The sequence below is a fragment of the Propithecus coquereli genome, unplaced genomic scaffold (genome assembly GCF_000956105.1).
Source record: "Propithecus coquereli isolate 6110/MARCELLA unplaced genomic scaffold, Pcoq_1.0 Scaffold533, whole genome shotgun sequence".
In the NCBI taxonomy this organism is placed as follows: Eukaryota; Metazoa; Chordata; class Mammalia; order Primates; family Indriidae; genus Propithecus; species Propithecus coquereli.
In genome coordinates, this window is record NW_012151208.1 from 1,696,288 (window position 1) to 1,716,227 (window position 19,940).

The following is a 19,940-nucleotide window of genomic DNA, read 5'->3' on the forward strand; positions in this document are numbered from 1 at the left end:
CTGTCTCCTGACCTAACGAGAATTCCATATAGATGGGAACTATGCCTCACTCACACCTCAGCACTTAGGCCAGTGCTTGGCATCTAGTAGATGCTCAATATGTATTTGTTAATTGGAATTGTTGAATTAAACTCTATGCTAAAGTTTTGATGGTAGAATTTCAGGCAACAGGATACTGAATAGGTTATCCCAGCACCCTCAGAATTGCTCCACACATCCAGTTAGACTGCCCTTGTTGCTAGTGTTAAAGAAAAAACAGAAGGCCCAAAATGGAGTATCTTTCTTGCAATATTTGTTTTTGTGTACCCCATCCCCCACCCCACATCCTGAAACAACTCCTGTGCAATAAAGGTGAAAGGAGCATCTTTTGTTATTTATAACAAGTATAACATTTCATGTTAATGAGGTGATTTTTTTAATGAGGTGATTTTTGTTAATGAGGTAATTTTTGTTAATGAGGTGATTTTTGGAAAGCCTCTAAGGATGGGGAGCTGCTTGCCAGAAGAACCAACCATGTGATGAGGGTGTTGGGACTTTCAGGTCCATCCCTGACCTCCAGGGAGGGGAGAGAGGCTGGAGGTTGAGGTCAACCACCAGTGGCCAATGATTTAATCAATCGTGCCTATGTGATGAAGCCTCCATAGACACCCTCACCAAAGGGGTTTGGAGAACTTCCGGGTTGGTGGACACATGGAGGTGCTGGGAGGGTGGCATATCTGGAAAGCACACGGAAGCTCTGCACTCCCCTCCCCATACCATGCGCTTTGCATCTGGCTATTCCTCAGTCCTACCCTTTTATAATAAGCCAGTAATCTAGTGAGTAAACTGTTTCCCTGAGTTCTGTGAGCCTTCTAGCAAATTTTTGAACCCAAGGAGGGGGTCATGGGAACTTCCAATTACTAGTCAGTCAGAAGCACAGGTGACAACCTGGGCTTGAGATAAGCATCTGAAGTGGGGGCGTGGGGAGCAGGCTTATGGAACTGAGCCCAGGTAGATAGTGTGAGAATTGAATCGAATTGTAGGACACGCAGCTGGTGTTGGAGAACTGGCTGATGTGGGAAAAACCCTGGTGTCAGAAGTGTTCTGTGTCAGAGAGTGTAGAGGAGAACAGAGTTTGTTTAATTTTTTCCTTTTAATGCACTTTATGTTTAATACATGGAGGACAGTTTTTGTTCTCACATACCTATATGAAAATGCCATCATTTCAGAAGGGCATTATTTAATAAGAATAATGCCTTTCATCACTTTCAAATGTAAGAGTTTCCAAAGCCTTTGCGGCCACACCCTCTTTTCATTCTAGTACGGGTGGTTCTTTTGTGAATATATAGAAGTCGACAATGATTAGTTAGCTAGCTGTTAAGTTGATGAGTTGTTTTTAAAGAGATATTAATACATGTATAATGTAGTAGTAATTTGTGCTTTTATAATGATGCAAGTCAGGTAAATTGGTTCTGTAAACCATTTCCCTGCCATAGATTTGCTTCATTCCTGCCTTTCCTTGTGTGCTCACCCCAGAGAAGTCATTTCTCCAGTTTGTGGATGACACTGTATTGATACCTGGAGTGCCAACTAGCTGACACGTACCAGACAGGATTCAATTAGAATGTTGCAGAGACTCAGAGGACATTTCTGAACACTTGACACTACTCAAGGCGGGAAAGAAGAGACATGGAGCCATTTGACGTTATCTTGGTGCACATGCCCTAAATTGGGGATTAATGAATTTCAGCGTTTTTGAAAAGCCAACAGTGGATCTTCCTTGCCAATGCTTGTGTATTGCATAAAGGCAATCATATTTTTAATGATTGTATGAGCTAGTTGTTTGGGGCTGTTATTTAATTGAAAGCAAGTGAATTAACCATGTAATTCATCAAAGCTAAGATGCCATCAATTAAAAGATGTAGCTTTATTTTATGTACCATTAAGAAAAAATGTGGCCAATTAAACTGTGACACAGTGTCTTAATGAGAGTCCTAAACAGCATATGAATCAGTCATATAAGTCTTATTGCTTTGAAATTTCTTTCATCTATTCAGAGAGGGGAGGCAATTTATATGTTCCCTTCAATTACATTGTTAGCTGGGTGATGGAAAAAAAATTTTTTGCGTGTGATTCAGTAACAAAATGTAACATAGCTTCATCTACTAGATGGTATCTATCATCCTTTATTTGCTCCTGAAAAGCACTCAATTGTCACATTGCAAGAAAATATGGAATTACAGCCCTTCCTCCAATGACTAATATTTGCTTCACTAATATCAAATTTGTACCTTGCTGCTCAGTTTCTGGGCCTTCGTGGGAACACAATAAGTGTTCGTTCCAATGCCAAATCATGCTGTAATCTTTTTGAAGACATTTGTCAGGAGCAGTTAAACTCAACACATATTGTGCACATAATGTCCATGACTCTCTTGAGATGACAATGAAGAGCTACAACCAAGTCATCCATACACAGGTAAGGACAACTATGTCACTACTGCTGCCTGGCTGATGCAACTGTTAAGATGCCATTGAGTGTAAGTCTTATTTCAGGAAAATGTTAGTGTGAAAAAACATGTGCAAACTAGATGAAACCCAGTAGTCACTCAACTTCCAAAACCAGTTTTTTAATATAAATGTTTAATAATGGTCATAAGTGAATGTTATAGAGTGGCAATAATTTTAACTTTTTAAAACATTTGCCAAATAATGATAATGGCCAGATGGGGAATATGGGTATAGGAGGGATTGGGACAGATGGAGTCGTTAAGAGAAATATAAGAAAAATTCAAGTTAAAGAAATTTACTTATTGAATTAAGGAACTATAGCAAAGACCACTCGTTGCCTGCCAATTTCCACTCCTCCCTTTAGCCTTGGTAATGGTACCTCAATTGTATTCAAGGCAGCAATGCACCCCCCTAAGAGAATACATTTCCTACCCTCCTTTACATCTGGCGTGAAATGTGACTGAGTTTTGGCCACCGAGATAGAAGGAGAAGCTGTTGGAATAGGAATTCAGGAAAGCTGCTTAAACAGAGTGACTCAGCTAGGAGGAAGTCCCTTTTCACAACCTTCTCCTTCCTGCTGCCTGGAATGAGGATATGATGTCTGCATCTCCACAGCCATCCTGCACCATCCTCGACGATGAAACTATGCAGTAGGATGGCGTGTTGGGAAAGTAGAAGGAGCCTGGGTCTTTCCTGAGTCTGTGGTACTGCCTTAGTAGCCCTGGACTACATATTTCCAGATTTGTTTTGCATAAGTGAGCAATTATCTTCCATCCTGTTTAAGCTACTGGTATTTAGCATTTTCTGTTACATGCAACTAAGCCCAACCATAGTAGATACAGGAACTCGCTTTCTTCAACTAGTATTCAATCTATGTGGGAGAATGCCACAGGAGTCTATTAAGCTCCCACTCTTTGCCTGGGATAATGTGAAGGATGTAAATGAGTTAAAGGTGTGATAGTTCCTAAGAAATAACAATTCTTCATGGGTAGTATTACTGATAATTTTGCAGAGGCTAAACGAGTGTTTCATTCACTGCACAAACATCTAGAATGTGTCTAGTGCAATGGTGGGATGCTGTAGTTTGCAGGTCACCCAACAACCACAGCCCAGTCTTGGCCCTTGTGTTGCACAATTTTGAGTACGTTCTATCCAGTGTTAAGAAAAAAGCCAGACAGTGTCCGTGAGTCATCGCTGCCCTGAGCAGATACCATAGAAAGAACAGTTTGCATTTTTGTGAAGTGCTGGATCTACAAAATCACTGGGAGCTTCCTAGTTCCCCCAACCAAGAGGAAAGTTCTTGGTTGAGAACTTTCATAAAATCCTTCATAAAACAAGTCTCCAAATCACAGCACCATTTCAACAGACTTACGCTTTATTGGACAGAGGTGTTGGTGTTCATCTCATACTTTTGAACCTTTTTAATAATTTAAGTAGGATGGCTTTCTGAAATTGCATTTCGTATCTGTGGAAGAGATTTTCAACTGATTGGTTCTGTTTTAAATGTCTATACCTCCCTACCCATTATTTATTTGGTAATATTGCAATACTTTGCCCCCAAGAGATCAAGTTGTGAACTCTGAACTTTGAAACCTACACTGATATTTGTAGCATTGTCAATCTGTCATCATTTGTTTTGCTCAAGTTGTGAAAACAGAAGGCTACTGAAAAGAGAAAGGAGAGAATGGAGAAGCATAATAAAAAAATTACATTTATAAAGCAAAACTAGGCTTATTAAGGATTTCAGAAATTTTATTCCTAATGGGTTTGAATCTCTCCATCTTTCATTTCCTTTCATGGACAGAGATCCCTTTGAAGTCTTTGGAAGCTTTCTCTAAGAAAAGACATATACACACACACACACACAGACACCCCCCCCCCGCCGCCACACACACACGTGTGAGCTGAAAATTGAGTTCATTGTTTTGTCCTTTTAAAATGTGTTTTTCAAAGATTTACCTTTCATATTGCAGATGGAAGAGAGGATGTGCAATTTTACCTTGTGTAACATCTTTGCCTGAAAAGCTCACAGTATTTGTAGACATTTTTTTAAAAAAAATAGTTCCACGTTTGCCTGCTAAGGAAGGCAGAGGGTTGTGTAATTTACTTCCATTTTACACCTGAGGAAACTAATATTTAAGGAAAAGAGGCTCAGAATTTCAACCAGTGGCAGAATGAAAAAAACAAGCCTAAACCTTGCCACCAGGTTAGTGACAGCTAGTCTAATGATCCCAGAAGTGTAACCTCCAAAAGAAATTCTGTCATTAGAAAAAGTTTGCGATAGATATTGTCATGTTCCATTTTAGTATGAACCTTGCATTGATTATGTAGGATCATTTGTGTTTATTTTGATCGCTTGCTAGTGTATTGGCCTATTTGTAGTTTTAATAACTTCTGATCTTGAATCTATTATTGAAATTCAGTTTCAGTAATGCTTTTGTAGTCATTCTAACTCATTCTGAATACACAAGAGAAGCCAAACCAGATGTGGAAGCACAGAACTCAGGTCTGTGTATATCAGACAAAGTTGTATCTTCACCAGTTTTTTATACACACAGAGCAGGTAACAAATGTGCATAAAACACACAACTATATATTTCGTTCTCTTGAACAAATGTATGTGAATCATAGCATAAACTCAACTGAGTATATACATCAACAACCTTTTTTACTAAAAAGATCAAATTTAATGCTAAGTAGTTCTAATTATATCTAAATCTTTCATTTGATCATTTAAGCAACTGGAAAAGATCCAACTAAAATAATTTTGAACGGTAGAAATTACATCAACACCCTTTAAAATTTTAGAGTCCGTGAAATGCAAAGTTAATATATCTGTTCTTTCACCGTTTATGGGATGCCCCAAAATGTATGGCAGGGATTGTTCAAATAAAATAAAATGAATGCCTCAAAAAACAAAGACATAGTTTCTGACCTCAAGGAGTTAACAGTCTAAGTGGAGGGTGGCAGACAATCCAAAAAAATGGATAAGAGCCACCAAAATCTCCTTCTGTGACTCAGTCACTCACGTGTGGAGACTTCTGTTTCAGAAGCTTATAGGAAATTACACATAAAGAGATTAAAACTTAAACATTTGCTCATTTCTATTCCCTATTTTCTCATCTCAATTTCTCTGCCTCCCATCTGACCTTTACTGTTTGTTTCCCTTGGAATCCTCCCCACACCCCCAAGCTCAGCTCTAGAATTTCCTATCTGGGGAATCTGATATTATCATTCTTTCTTTTCCTACCTGAGGGGTGGAATTTAAGGTTTGTATTTTAAACTCATTATGAGAGTCAAGATCAGCTTTAAGGAACATTTCTTTTAGCCTTCAAATGTCAGCTTATACACCATGATATATGGTTTATTTTTTCTTGCTGGGGTACATGTTGATCTCTACATTTAAAATCATCCCTAAATGATCTCTAAAATGCTAACTTAGTGTCATTTGAAAAATAGAAATCAGAAATGTCTTGAAGGGATATGGAGATAAGAATCTGATTTCCCATCCATATTATCCCTGGTATGGTATGTAGGAAAATAGCTTACAGCAGCGGTCCCCAACCTTTTTGGCATCAGGGACCGGTTTCAAAGAAGAAAATTTTTCCACAGATAGGGATGGAGGGGTGGGCGGAGCTCTGTGGGGTTGGGGACCGCAGGCTTACAGTACCAGCTGTTTAATCTTTGAAATAATTTACTGTTACAAGGCACATTTAATTTATGTCTCCAAAGTATTAGTCAATGACTGGGGCTTTATTTTTACCTTACTATTAAGGAAATCAGACCCCAAACAGGATCTCCAATGCATGGGACATTTTTTGGTAGATGTTCAGACTGAGAAAAGAAAAAGCTGGCTTGACTTAGAGTGTCTTCCATACCTGTTTTTCTTTCCCATGAAAACCTGTAGTTTGAAGGAACATAAAGGAAGGAAATATTCTGCTTTCATTAAAAAATGGCCTGTGCTTCCTGCTTATGGGCAAAATAAACCCTTTATAAAGCAGCAAAAGCAGTGTTCATTCACAGATGTCACAGAAAGAGGTTTCCAGGCTGGGAAGAATTTTTTTCAAGGCATTTAAAAACTATCTATACTAATAAAAGAAAAATATGAGTTTTTCAGGTCAGAAGACTTCATCATACCTGACGATGGATATGATTTTAATTAAAACCTGGGCACAAAATTGGGTTTACTGTGAATTACTGTGATGCCTGATCACTCTCCTGAGACACCCACAATCATTGGTACTGATCACTAACTCTTGACACCCGGAGGCCACTCTGTGGATTTAGCAGTTAGAAAGGTGATTTCTGAGGCCTGGCAGCTGTTGGTGTTAAAGGTATTGTGTGGAAACAAAAGCCATTCTGTTCTGTTCCCTGGTCGCCTTTGTATCATTGATACAGGAGCTGTTTCATAAATGAGGTATAATTCTTTGCCAGGGAGTTTCATTACTGCCCATGTTTCAATGTTCGCTTACACTTGCAACAGCAGAGGGGAATGTTTGAGTGTACCTCCTTACGGAAAGAATCTTGACTTCTGACCTCTGTTGAGATGCTTGCATTTACAATCTGTTGACTAGAGCTGCGGTTAGATGCCATCATAACAACATATATGCTTCCTATCTTCCTTACTCTATACCACCAAGTCCAAGGCTGGCTAAAATGAATTTGCTGTCAGACTGCTTGTCTTGGAAATTAGAGCACAGTGAACAGTGGGCCCCCATGTACCAGTATGAACTAGATTTCTCACACAATTCCTTATTGACCTGTCCTAGGATATTCTCTCAGAGCATATCAGAACTGACATTTATTTGAAGTACATGCACTTTTTCACCCAAATGGTATATTCATTATTTTCATATGAAAAGTTTATCAGTCTAGGAAATTTTCGATTATGTATAAAAAAACCAAATTGGCCTAAACAATCAAGGAAATGTGATGGGCTGCATCCTTCTTCCCAGCTTTCATTCCTCCCTGGGCTGTACCCTTTGCTGTGTGACTTTGAGGGTCCTCTCACTAGAGGTGAGTATATTTCCTCACCTCATGAACGTTGGGCTCAGCCGCATGCCTTGCTTTGGTTAGGCTTAAGAAGTATTGATTATTTTCACTTACCCTTTTTGCATTTCTACCATTGCTATGAAAAGAACATGCCCCAGCTATCTCTCATCAAAAAGAGAAATGTGAGGCAGATCTGGAATCTGTTGGCTGGAGCCAGACCCAGCTGAGTCCAGCCTAGATCACCCTACTAGCTGACACAGAGTTGCATGAGCAAGAATAAGTGACAGTTGTCTTAAGCTCATGCATTTTGAAGTGGTTTATGACACGGCACTGTTGTGGCAATGTCTGACTAATAGGTATTGCTCATGCAACTGAAGAGTCCAAGGGTAGTATGGGTTTCAGTTAGGATGTGAAAGGAATTCCTGATCTATTTCTCTGTGATTCTCTTCGGACTTCAACCAGGATGGTTTCCTTCTTGGTGGCATGCTGACTGTAGCTGTTTCAGGCTTCACTTTTATATCCCATACCATCCAGAAAGCAAGGGGCTTCTCTTCTTCAACCATCATACATAAGTCCTGGGCCTCACTCTGATTAGGCCAACTTAGGTCACATGTCTATCCTGGGCCAATCATTGAGCAAGGAGGGTAGGATTATGTGACTTAGTTTATTTCAATCAGAGCCCCCTATTGAAGATGGAAGTGGACCCAATCTCTTTCAAAATCCATATGGTGCTGAATTAAAGGTGGGAGTAGGGGGTGGAAGAGAGAGTAGGGGGTGTTGAGAGGCACCAGCAATGTTAATTATGGAGAGAGTCTAAAATCTGCCACCTTTGTTTTTGATTTCTATTAATTTATTATTTGGCTTAAGACATTTTTGTAGATGTCTTCATCCAGAAAATCTTCGTGTTGCTGGATTATCTAGAGCTAGAGAGAAGGGGTTTATTCTCTATACCCTAAGTGTTACCTTTGTAAATGGCAAAGCGTATGGCCACACCCATGCCACCTAAGGCACTGGAAGGTGGGTGGGTACCCAAATAGGACTTTACCATTAGCCTACCAGACTCCCAACTCCTGGTAACTCAGTATTTTAAGAAAATTAGAAGTCGATTTCACCTACTAGAATGTGGAAACTTCTGACCCAGAGGATGAGTTATTGCTGATGTAACAAATTTAACAGAGTGGGTTGGGGGTGTTAAGAATGTCATTCCACTGACTTCTGGCCTCCATTGTTTCTGATGAGAAGTCAGCTGTAATTTCTGTTACTGTCCAGACACATAGTAAGCACCAAATAAAAATGTGTGTTGAATTAATGAATTAAAAATAGAACCAAGATCTTTGGGCACATAGTCCAGCGTTCTTTCAAAGTTGTAAAACCTTCCTTTGTACATTTAATGCTCACACTGCAGCCTCTGCAGGGAAATGAATCAAAGGAACAACTAATCCAAGTAATTTTTGCAAATATGGACATTAAAGTGATCGCCAGTTACTTCCTTTGTTTCTAAGAGTCCTCCCTGACCCTGAAGTATCTGCAAGATTGAACAGCCTTATCATTCAACTTGTTTTTGTTATTTAGCAAATGTTTGTCATTCTGCAAATATTATTGAACACCTGCTGCTCAATAATAGTGTGTTAAGTAGTGTGAGGGATATAGAATTGAATGTGAGATAAAACTTGTTTTCAAGTACCCAATTAATATAATTTTTCACTCAAGATTTCAGGAAAACCTTGGACAGAAGAAAAGACTGAAGACCTTTTACGGAACTACAGATTCTTGGGGAGTAGCTTAGCTGTCTTCTTGTAGGATTATTTACCTTGTCATTTCTAATCATTAAGGGTTCTATATGAAACATCTGTCAGCAGTAAGACAAAATCATCCTAACTAAGCATTTTGATGTGACCCAGCCAAGGGGTTAGACATATTCTCATATTCCTACATTAGTTTCTTAAAAATACCTTCCCATGCATTTCACCATGGCTGTGCATGGGCATTATTAGGTTTGTTTTGCTAGTAATATCCTGGTAAATTAATTCCACGTAACCACAAATTTGGGAGTACAGACTCAGCTATATTTTCTTTGATTCCCTCTTTCTCTCTGTATTTTTTTTTTTCAGATAGGTTATGCCTTAAACCATACAAACAGAAAACTAACGTTGGAACCTAAAATAACTGTCAGTGCCAAGATTGTTGTGGTTGGTGCATCCAGTGTTGGAATTTCCTTCCTAGAGACATTGGTATTTTGGTGAGTTGTTTTACTGTATTTATTTTTAAATAGTAAAAGTTCTCTTCCTACACCTGAAGAGAACCCCTTGAGAAAACAGACCTGAGTCCATTTGCTACCACACACACCTTGCCTGTGTGGATTAATGAATCAGTAGAATATTCTACAGGGGTTAGCAAACTGTAGCCCCCAGTTCCACCTACTTTTGCAAATAAGGCTTTATTGGAATGCAGCCACATTCATTTATTTATGTGTTTTCTGTGGCCTTTTTTATGGTACAATGGCAGATTTGATGGCAGATTACTCTGTTGAGTAGCTGCAAAGAGACCATATGGCTTTAAATACCTAAAATATGTACTATCTGGCCCTTTCAAGAAAAAGTCTGCTGAACCCTCTTCTAAATGAGTGTTTCTCTTACTGGCCAGATCCTAAGAATCAGCTGGTGCATTTGTTAAAGATGTAGATTCCCACACCCTGAACCAACATACAGAACCAGGAACTCCTGGAGAAGGGTCTAGGAATCTGTATGTTAATAGGTCCTCCATGTAATCAGGCAGGCCGGGACCTTTCTTCCAACCCCCACATGTTGGGTGCCTGGGAACAGGATAAAACCCATCAGGGAAGACTGAGGTCTACACATCTCTTCAGATGCTGTTTTCTCATCATGCTCAAAGCACTAAACCAGGCTTCCTTTCAGAGCCTATTTTCCCGATAGGCGATTCTCAAGGATTCTCAGCTTCCCCAGTCTACATTTCCATCTGCTCATTGAATTTCTGCACCTCTTTGACAGGAAGAGCCCTGAGTTATTGTCTGAGAACTTGAGATCATGGCTTGGCATCACCAACACCTGACATGGAATCCAACCCTAGGTGCATTGCCTAACTTCTCTCAGACCTGTTGTCTTCATTTATTTTTTTAAAAGTCTCATAGATGTTTTAAAAACCCTTACTTTGGGGAACCAAAGAGCCCTGAATTAAAAGAGTCCAGTTTTTTCCACATATTTTGCTCAGGATCACATGAGAAACTTTAGCTACCTTTCGAAACTACAGGTGCTAAGACGTATGGGAAGATGCAGCCCACCATGACTCCTCTAGAAGCCAGCAAAGTTATCAGCTCAAAGAAGATAGGTGGGGCCTTGTGAGGGGTTGGGTAAGAAAAGGGATAGAGGAAATGACCCTTGAGAGGTGTTTGTGCCTGGTTAACAGGGAGATGAGCTAACCTCAAATGGTTATTTTGCTCACTTGACATCACATTAACCAGATAAAGAAAAGAACTGATTTTTTCACCTTGTAGCCAATTTGTTCAATTCTCCAGAACATACCCTTAGTTAACCAGAAATAAATTACATGTCATTATTGAACTTAGCAACAGAATTCACATGCTTTAAATAATGTGGTCAGTTTGCAGCAATATTTCATTGCAAGAATGAAATGATGAGAAGCACCTAGGAATGTTCATTTTCCTGAGGGTGCCACACTGTAGTTGAGTGCTTTACTCGTTCTAATGGGTCTCTTCGTCTAAAAATTCTGAACAGCAAGTCCTATGCAAGCATTTTTGAATGATGAATTATCAGGGTGGAGTTGTGAAATTATAGTCATTAAAAAGTTAACGTAAACAGGTCTTAAATCTTAATTCAGCTCTGTATTTAGTCATAATGTTTTGTTTAAATGATTACATTGAGATATATACATGTAATTTTCTTTTTGTGGAATCAACTTAGATTTAATAAAGACAAGTATAAATTTTAATATAAGTATTGGGTTGATTAAATTTCCCAATCAAACAGACCTTTTTAAAGCATTCTAAAGCACTCATAATTCTCTATCATCGTTATACAGATTATGTACACTAAAAATAGACTGATATCAGTTTACAGATCTCTAATCCTTAAGAGGGGAAATAGTTTTCTCATTATTTTCTCTAATTATTTTAAATTAGCAATCACCATAGTAACCTCCTGCATATTTTACTTTCCCGGTTTAGCTGCCATTCGAACTTAATTTTATAAATGATTTGAGCCAGAATGAAATTGAAGAAATAAAGTTTTCACCAAACATGCTCACCAATAAGGATTAAATCCACATTTTGGAAGCAAGATTTAGAAAAATCACCTTCCCTTGTACTCTCGAGTTCAGTCACCAGACTAGGCAGAGGCACCAGAGTTTCTGGAAAATTCATCTGAGGCCCAGTACAGTGACCTCTTTTTCTAGAAAATCTGGTAATCCCGTCATCCGGTGATGCAACAGACACAACTGTTTGTTCTTACATTATTTCTATGCAAAAAATGATAAAGTACATTTGGTCTCCTCTTTAAAGGACACCAAAAGCAGTCCTTGCATAATGTCTGTGTCCTTGCCATATCCCTCTTTCCCCAAGTGCTGAGGTGCTACTGGGAAAGCCTAAGTGCTTTGCCAGAAGTCACCCCCTACTCCACTAAGACACGTAAGCTCCATGTGAGGAGGGAATATTGAGGGCGGTGTTTTGATTTTTTTTTTTTTAAGTACAACAATCTATCTGGTCCTCAGCTGCTACCCATTTACAGTCACATCTGCACAGACACACCTTGTTGCTTTTGGTTGTCAGCACCTGAATCTTGTCCTTCTTAGGGGGAGCCTCCTGGGCCTTCCAGTGCTGGGGAGATGTGTGGCAGGCTTTTCCCTAGGGACACACCCCAGTGTTCCAGTCCTTCACTTCCCTTGTCTTCTCCCCCTGTCCTGGCCCTGGCCCTGCATATCCTCTAGTGTGGGCTGGGGGGCGGGGAGGAGGGAGGTGGAGGAGCCGACCCTGCTCACAGAGCCTTCTGCAATCGTGTCAGCCCCGTGGAGGTACAGAGGTCTGTGTGCAGCATCATTCAGAGTTGAGTAAGGCTCTGCTAATTGTTTCCTCCCCCCAACTCCCTCCCCGTCTTGTGCATCTGGCTTCTGAGGGGAGCCAAGGAAGAAGTATTCTGTCCTCTTTTCATCCCCTGCCTTGCCGGGTGTGGGTGTGGGCCTCCGTGGAGAGGATAGGGAGCTGGGCGGGGGCAGGACAGCAGGGCCAGAGCTAGGGCCTGGGAGCAGTTCTCCCGGGGAGGGGGCTTAGAGGAAGGAAATGCCAGCTCGCCCTACAGGGTAGAGGGCAATGAGTTGGAGGAGGAGGGAAAGTGCAGATCTCAAGACATTTCAGTGTAAATTACGGGCATTCTTCATAATGCTCGAGACAGTCAAGTGATGGACCAGAATTATTTTTAGATTACGGTTCTTGCGATTGGTGGATTGTATTCATTTGGCTGCCCTTGCTCTTTGGGACTGAAGGTTCCTGGCTTGGGCAGTATAGGTGTTACATATGCATTATCCTTCTCAGTCCTTCTAATGCTAAGACTTCCTTAAAACCCTAACCACTGGAAAAAACAGAAAGGACTCGGCTTTGGCTGTAAGTCCACCTCTGCTGCCAACCATGCTGTGACCCTGAGGGTAGTCCTGGGAGGGTCACAGCAGGGGATCCCCAGGTCCTGCCAGCCTGAAGGTGCCATCACCCTGGGAAGTCCACGAATCCCATCAGGGAGAGGCCTAAAGTGAACTCCCTATTCTTGGATCAACACCCAAGTCCTGAGGTGAGCTTATGCCGTGTGTTAAGGAGACACTATTTCCCGAAGGAGAGCTTTTCAATGAAGTCTAAAAGCTCCTTGCACAAAGCAAGAGGCCTCTTTCTGCAAAGCTTAGAAAGTCGAGTTTTCACCAGGCACGTTGTGCACCAAGGCTAGCTCTGCTGAACTCCTCAAATGCAATACCTTGAATATTTCAAGTTTTCTACAGAGATATTCCAAAATCATTTTTTAAAAGAAACATGAAAACGCTATACAAAAAAAGGCCAGGAACCAGGTCTATGAAATTCTCTTCTCTTTTTACATCCGTTTTGCTCCCAGCGTGGTCTGGACCAGTGGCATTGGCATCTGCTGTGAGCGTGTTAGAAATGCAGAACCTCGGGCCCTGCCCCAGGCAGTGTCCCAGACACAGGATTGTCCCCCTCATTAGGCAGAACAGCTTCTCCACTTTCTCATGGGCATGAGCTCACTGAGCTGGGGCAGTTACTATTTATTCTGCTCCAGCCTGTGCGTCTATGCTTCTGTGTTTTATGGCATTTACCCCTAATTATCAGACAGTTCCTTTTAATCCATTATTTTAAAATCCTTCCTAATTTAATTCTCGTGTAAAGGATCTCTTGAAGAGCCTGTGATGGCACTAGAAAAATGCACGCAGGAATCAGGGGATGACAGTGATTGAAAGCTGCCCAGGTGGCGCCCCCGTGACCCTGTGTGCGACTAGAGAGATGCACTTGGATTCACAGAAGGCGCCGGTGGGCCCTGGAAAGCCCAGGCTCCCCTTGTCATCTCCACCCACTGCCGAGAACAGTTTTCTCGAAAACCAACCAAATCATCTCACCAAAAGATGAAATCACAGATTTTCCACCTAGACATCAATCCCTCCTCTGGTTGAGTACATTGAGGTGACTAAGAATAGCTTGGAACTAGCAGGGCATGTTTTTAAAGCTACAATTGCGGCCGAATGACCGCAAGTCCTGTTATCGGGCCGCGCAGTTCCGCACAATATCCGGCACAGCTGTGGGCTCTGGCAGCAGCCAGCCTAGTGCTTGCAGCTTAATTAGGCTTTTTATCTTTACATTTGTCTGAGGACATCTGAAACCTTCAGTGTGGCCTGTCACTAATTAGGTGACTAATTAAATAGTCAGTGCTTCCTTGCTTATCTCAGAGCTAAACCGCAATGAGCAGGTTTGTGATCGTGACTGTCCCATCCTCTCAGTCTCTGCCACGTGAATCGATGGACATCCCCCCGCCCCATTGCCCTGTGCATTGCCCTGTGAAAAAGCAGCGTGGTGGGGGGGCCTGGATCTTGCAGGGCTGCCCTCTGATGGGCCAAGGCATCGGGCGGCAAAGTGGGGCAGAGCCCCAGGGCCGTACTGCTGTGCTGGCATCCCAGCGGGATCATCTGGTGGCTGGAGCAGAGGGGCAGGGGACAATACATGTCAGGCACAGAGGCTCAGCCTCCCCAGGCAGGAGGACTTGCCATTCTGCCATCAGAAAATAATGACCTGGAACTCACCCTGGTGTCACTAATCACAATTGGGCTTCCTAATTTGATTCCAATATTTAAATGTAATTAATGTTAAATAAAAGTATCTTCATTTACAGAAATCATCCACTCCTGCTCATTTCAGTATAATTTACCTCCTGATACCCACTTTAGAAACTCCCAGAACAAAAGGAAAGCAGTTCACTTTGAGCAATACTGGGCCTTTTTGGTGGGGACAGATTAGCTTATTGTTGTTTTTTTTGTTTGTTTGTTTTTGTTTTTTGTGGATGCTTTGTGATTCTTTGGGGTCACAGGTGTTAAGAAGGGAATGCATTTTTCATGATCACCCCAAGTGCAAACTACATACCCGGAACTGAGTGGTATACTTGCCTACTCAGTCTTCATCATCTGCTATTGGATAGTTTTCAAATGATGACTTTGGTACCTGTCTTGGTTTGCATTCTGTCAAACCAGGCTAAAAACAAAAAATTGGGGTGCAAGTATTTTATTTGGGAGTGATCCTAGGGAACTGCCTGAGAGAGCAGGGCAGTGAGACAGGGGAGTGAGGAAAGGCAACAAAACCAAAAGCTGCACTTCTCAGTGGGTCAACAATGGGGGCAACTGAAGCTCCATCCTGCTGGGACCCTCAGAGGGATACGGCTGAGACTGGTCCCTTTTGGGGAGAGGAAGCTGCAATATTTATCCACTAGTCCCTGCCCTGGTTATTCGTGGTCACCCTGGGCTGTTCTTCCAGCCTGTCCCTCTAGCTCCCGTGGCCAAGAATGGCCTTAGGCAGAGAAGGTAGGAAATCTCCGGGTAGGAGAATCCTCTGCAGGTCACCAGGTGGGCCAAGGTGATGTGGGTAGGCTCCAGCAGCATCTGCGAGAGCGCCCTTACTGTCCCTAGTTTCCTTAGTTTGTTCCCTTCTTTCTTGTTAATATTCTTACAGTTGCCTTTTATGGAAGCATGTGGGCATAGACAAAGTCAGAGAAAAAGCGAAGGTTAGATAAGAAGGCTGTGTCGAGAGGATTTTGTGATGTTCTTGCAGCTCTAAAGAGAATCCCAGGTGTACTCCTCCACCAGAAAGCTTTGCTAGAAAAAAGATGGCACTTGGAGGCTTTGCCTTGGCAAATACTTTATTTCTCCTTTGGGATGGAGATAAGATTAGACCAATAGTTTTCTGAATGTGATGTGTGCAACAGCACCTTCCGCATTACCTGGGAACCCGTATAAAGTGCAGATACTCAGGCCCCACACTCTAAGGACTGAATCAGAAACCTGGGAGGTGAGGCCCAGAGATCTGTGCTTTCATCAGGGGAGGCTAAAGGTCAGGGGAGGCTAAAGGTCACTCAAGTCTGAAAAGGCTCAGTTAGGCTATAGTGGAATGAGTCTGAGCTCTGCCATGGCTGATGGAGCCCAGGAGAATTATTCAATATCCATGAACCTTGATCTCCTCAGCTGTGTTACGGAGAAAGCACCCCAGAATCCCTCCTCATACACAAGCACGAGGGTTAAATCAAGTAACATATGCAAAGCACTCAATACCTGTTAGACTGACACCTCCCCACTAACTAAATTTTCATATCTAGATCCCTGGTGGAAGCCAGCACTGACTTTCAAAGGAGGGAAGTGACTAGGGAGATGGGATCTTCTCAATGCGGGGGATGCCCTCTTCCCTAAAGATTAGGGGTGAACCAGAGGTGGTTCCAGCTAGCAGCTGCATCTGGCCCTTTGTGAAACTTTCCCCTGGAATCTGGTTAAGATGGCCACCACCTCTGCTTTGACATCAAGAGGACCAAGCAATCAGCCCAACACCCTGTGATGTTTCTATTTTGCAAAACTGCTTGGCTCTAGAGAAAATTGGAGTTGCCCACTTCTCTGTTAGCTATCCACCCAAACTGAGGGATGTCCAGATTCCTTACGGATCATGAGCCACCTCAGGGTCTTTTCAAGGGGCTCTAGCTGACCGCCATTGCTGTATGGGTTACCAATGGATGTTTCTTAGGCCCTTTCCTGATACTGGATGCTTTGAAATCCTTAACCTTGACATGCTTGGGGACCTTTATTCTGCCAATAATCTCAAGTTGACCATGTAAATCTTAGAAGGCTGTGACTGTACGCCCTACCCCAAGGCCAAGAGTCTGCTATATTTAAAAAAAAAAAGGCAAGACAAAAAGTTCAGCCTTTACCCATGTCTCTCAAATATTTAATGTGATCATATGCTTCCTTTATAGAAACTTATATTAAATTCTACCCTCCTTTCTTGAGCACCCCAAACTGCTGGAAGCCTCTCAGTTTTCTGCCCTCAGAATAGTGTCATCCTTGGACCACCAGCATGGACATGATTTGAGAACTTTTATGAATACAAATTCTCAAGTCCCACCCCAGACCTACTGCATAAGAAACTCTGGACTGGGGCCCAGCCCTCTGCATGTTAACAGGCCCCCTGGGATTCGATTGGTCTTCAATGCCCCTGGGCTGATGCTATCTTTGCCCCATCAGCTCTGTCCTACCCTTCCCACCTTTTTCATGTGCAGCCTCACTCCCCAAAAAACCAAGTAAACCGTACACCCTCAGCCATGCATTCTGCCCCTCTTCCTCAGCTCTGAATCTGCCGGTCACCTTCTTTCCTCCCTGCAGAGGGAGGATTAAGGCTATGACTCCCACCCATTGAATTCTTTTATCCTGATACAGATAGAACCACGTACAAGTGCATTCATGGAATAAGGAGATACCAAACTGCCCCCCTCTTACAGCACTTGATGTTGGGTGGAAATTTGGAGGGGAAGCCTAGAAAGAGCCTGGCCTGAAAACACAGGCATGGAGGCCCTTCAATAGAGACGACAGGTGGTCATCCTCTCTGGGGAGTGGAAGTGCAGTGAGCCACTGTGTGAGACCCAGCCCAGGCAAGGCCGTCAGTGAGCAGATGGCTTCTGGAGGCTGTGTTTAGCTCTAAGTGTCTCTAAGTGTCTCTAAGAGTGTTTAATGTCTTATCCTCTGAAGATAATTCCTTTCAAAGGGATAATGCAACACTACCAACATTTGTAAGGCATTTGGGCTTGAAAAACCCTGCTTTGAATTTTCCCTTTTGTTTTAAGAACTTGTGGGGGGAGAAGAATGTTTTAATCACCTTCCAGATTTTAGGGTTAATGTTGAGTAACTCTTTCTATAAGGAGTGGATTGCAAAAGTTCTAGACTCTGCAACAATTCTGCACATCACAGCCACTTGGGTGGGGTAGGGAACATTGTAAAAGTACAGTTTCCTAGGCTCCTGTTCCTGAAGTTACAATTTAGTAGGGCTAGGGTGGGTCCATGAATATGTACAGTATTTTTAAGACTCCCCAGGTAATTTTAATGTGCAGCTGTGTTTGGGAACCATTTATGTAGACATTTCCTCAAAATTGGTGGTCTTATCTTTAAGGAAACCTATTTCCCCTTATAATTGCTCATTGTAACCAACCTGTTTTTATGGGCTGGTTTTTCAAACCACATTTTCTAATTCTCAACAAATCATGTAACTTCTAAATCACATCATTACTTTGGGGCTTATCAGACCTAATTATTAAGTTATCGTTAACATTATATAGCTGAAGCCATGACCCCATGTTCACAGTATTAACATCCTAAATTATACCTAGCAGATAACATTTCACAAAGCTTCATGCTTAAACTATCACTATTAAGAAGGAAGGACCAAGAAGAAATGTCTGCCAAGCATGAGGAAACCTGCCCATGTATGCTAACAAAGCCTTTCTCATAGCCAGCATTTGCCCAAAACATAAAACCTGTCTTTGTCCTTCCTCACCAGAAGTGATCTCACTCGATATTGAATTCCCATAATGCTTAGTTATTCCAGTTTTAAGGAACTGATGGATTTGTGTCTTGTATTTTGTCTCCTGTATGTGAAAGCTTTCTGCCTTGTCTTTTGTAGCTGCCATCTTGGTATTTGCATCTTGTATATTCTCCATGTATATAAACATATGCTCAAAGTATAAACGTATAATTTTTTACTTCATATATATAGATAAAGACGTCATTAATCATCTCCCATAAATTTTAAAGGAAAATTTTATTTCATTTTAGTCTATTTTGCCAGAACTTCCAAATTTTATTCTTATTTTTTCAATGGATGTTTCAAGCATGGCACACAGTTTCGTTTTTTCAGTAAGGATTTAAGTGTTTCTTTTGTGCAGAGATACATAAGCTTTTCCTCTGAGAACTTGAATCCCCAAATCTTCCCCACCCCACCCCCAACCCCTTACCTTGACCACCATACCCCTCCCCTGCCAGGAGCTGGAGGACTGCACAGAGAACCCAGAGCACTCCAGGCAGACACTTGTACCTCAGTGTCAGATCCAGGTCTGGTTCCAAATCCTCGCCCCAGGACACAATCCTGGACTCAGGGTAGGCTTAAGAGACTAGTCACCTTTCTCCAGGTCCCATCCTGGTTCCTACAGGGGCTGCCAAGACTAGGACAGCTCTGACCCACCACCTGAAGGTGGAGCCAGGCAAGATGGAACCCAAGGGGAGAGAGAAGCAGGGTCAGGGAGAGAACTTTTGTCCTTTGCCTCACCCCGGGAACTCTCCACTCCCTTCCAGATGTGCTCAAACTCCATCTCATGCCTCCTCTTTGTATCTCTCTCTCTTCTTTCTCCCCCTGGAGGTCAGAATGTGCCATTACCAACAGCTTCGTGGCCATGGATGCAGCTGCCATTTAATCTTCAGCAACAACAAAAATGGAATAAGTACCATTAACACACTCAAACAAAAACCCAGTACTTCCTTAATATCATCTAATACCAGTCCATGTTCGGTTTTACCCATTGGTCTTAAACTTGTCTTTCGCAGTTGGCTTGTTTGGATACGGATGTATATAAGGTCCAAATACTGCATTTGGTTAATGCGTCTCTGAAGTCTCTTTAAATGTGTAATAATTTCCTGCATCCTCTCCCTTTTCTGCAATTTATTTTATTTTTTAGATTCTTACATGTTAGATAATTTATGGTGAAATAATACAATGTTTGGGGTTTACTTTAAAATACTCCAACAACAACGAATAATGTTGGAGAGTATTTTAAAAGCAACGAATGTTGGTTAATTGTTAAGCTTCTTTCACCTCCTATGTATGTGCGAAATTTTCCAAAATAAGAAGTTTTTAAGAAGGAAAAAGAAAA

The 19,940-nt window shown here is 41.8% G+C and overlaps 1 protein-coding gene across 1 annotated transcript in view; it reads left to right on the forward strand.

Annotated features, from left to right (window-relative positions):
* The window catches only part of CFAP61 (cilia and flagella associated protein 61), a 255,956-nt gene that overhangs the window by 130,975 nt on the left and 105,041 nt on the right, over positions 1–19,940 (forward strand). The window contains exon 17 of the mRNA XM_012657219.1: positions 9,591–9,718. Coding sequence (XP_012512673.1) covers positions 9,591–9,718 — 128 coding nt within the window. The remainder of the gene's footprint in view (positions 1–9,590; positions 9,719–19,940) is intronic.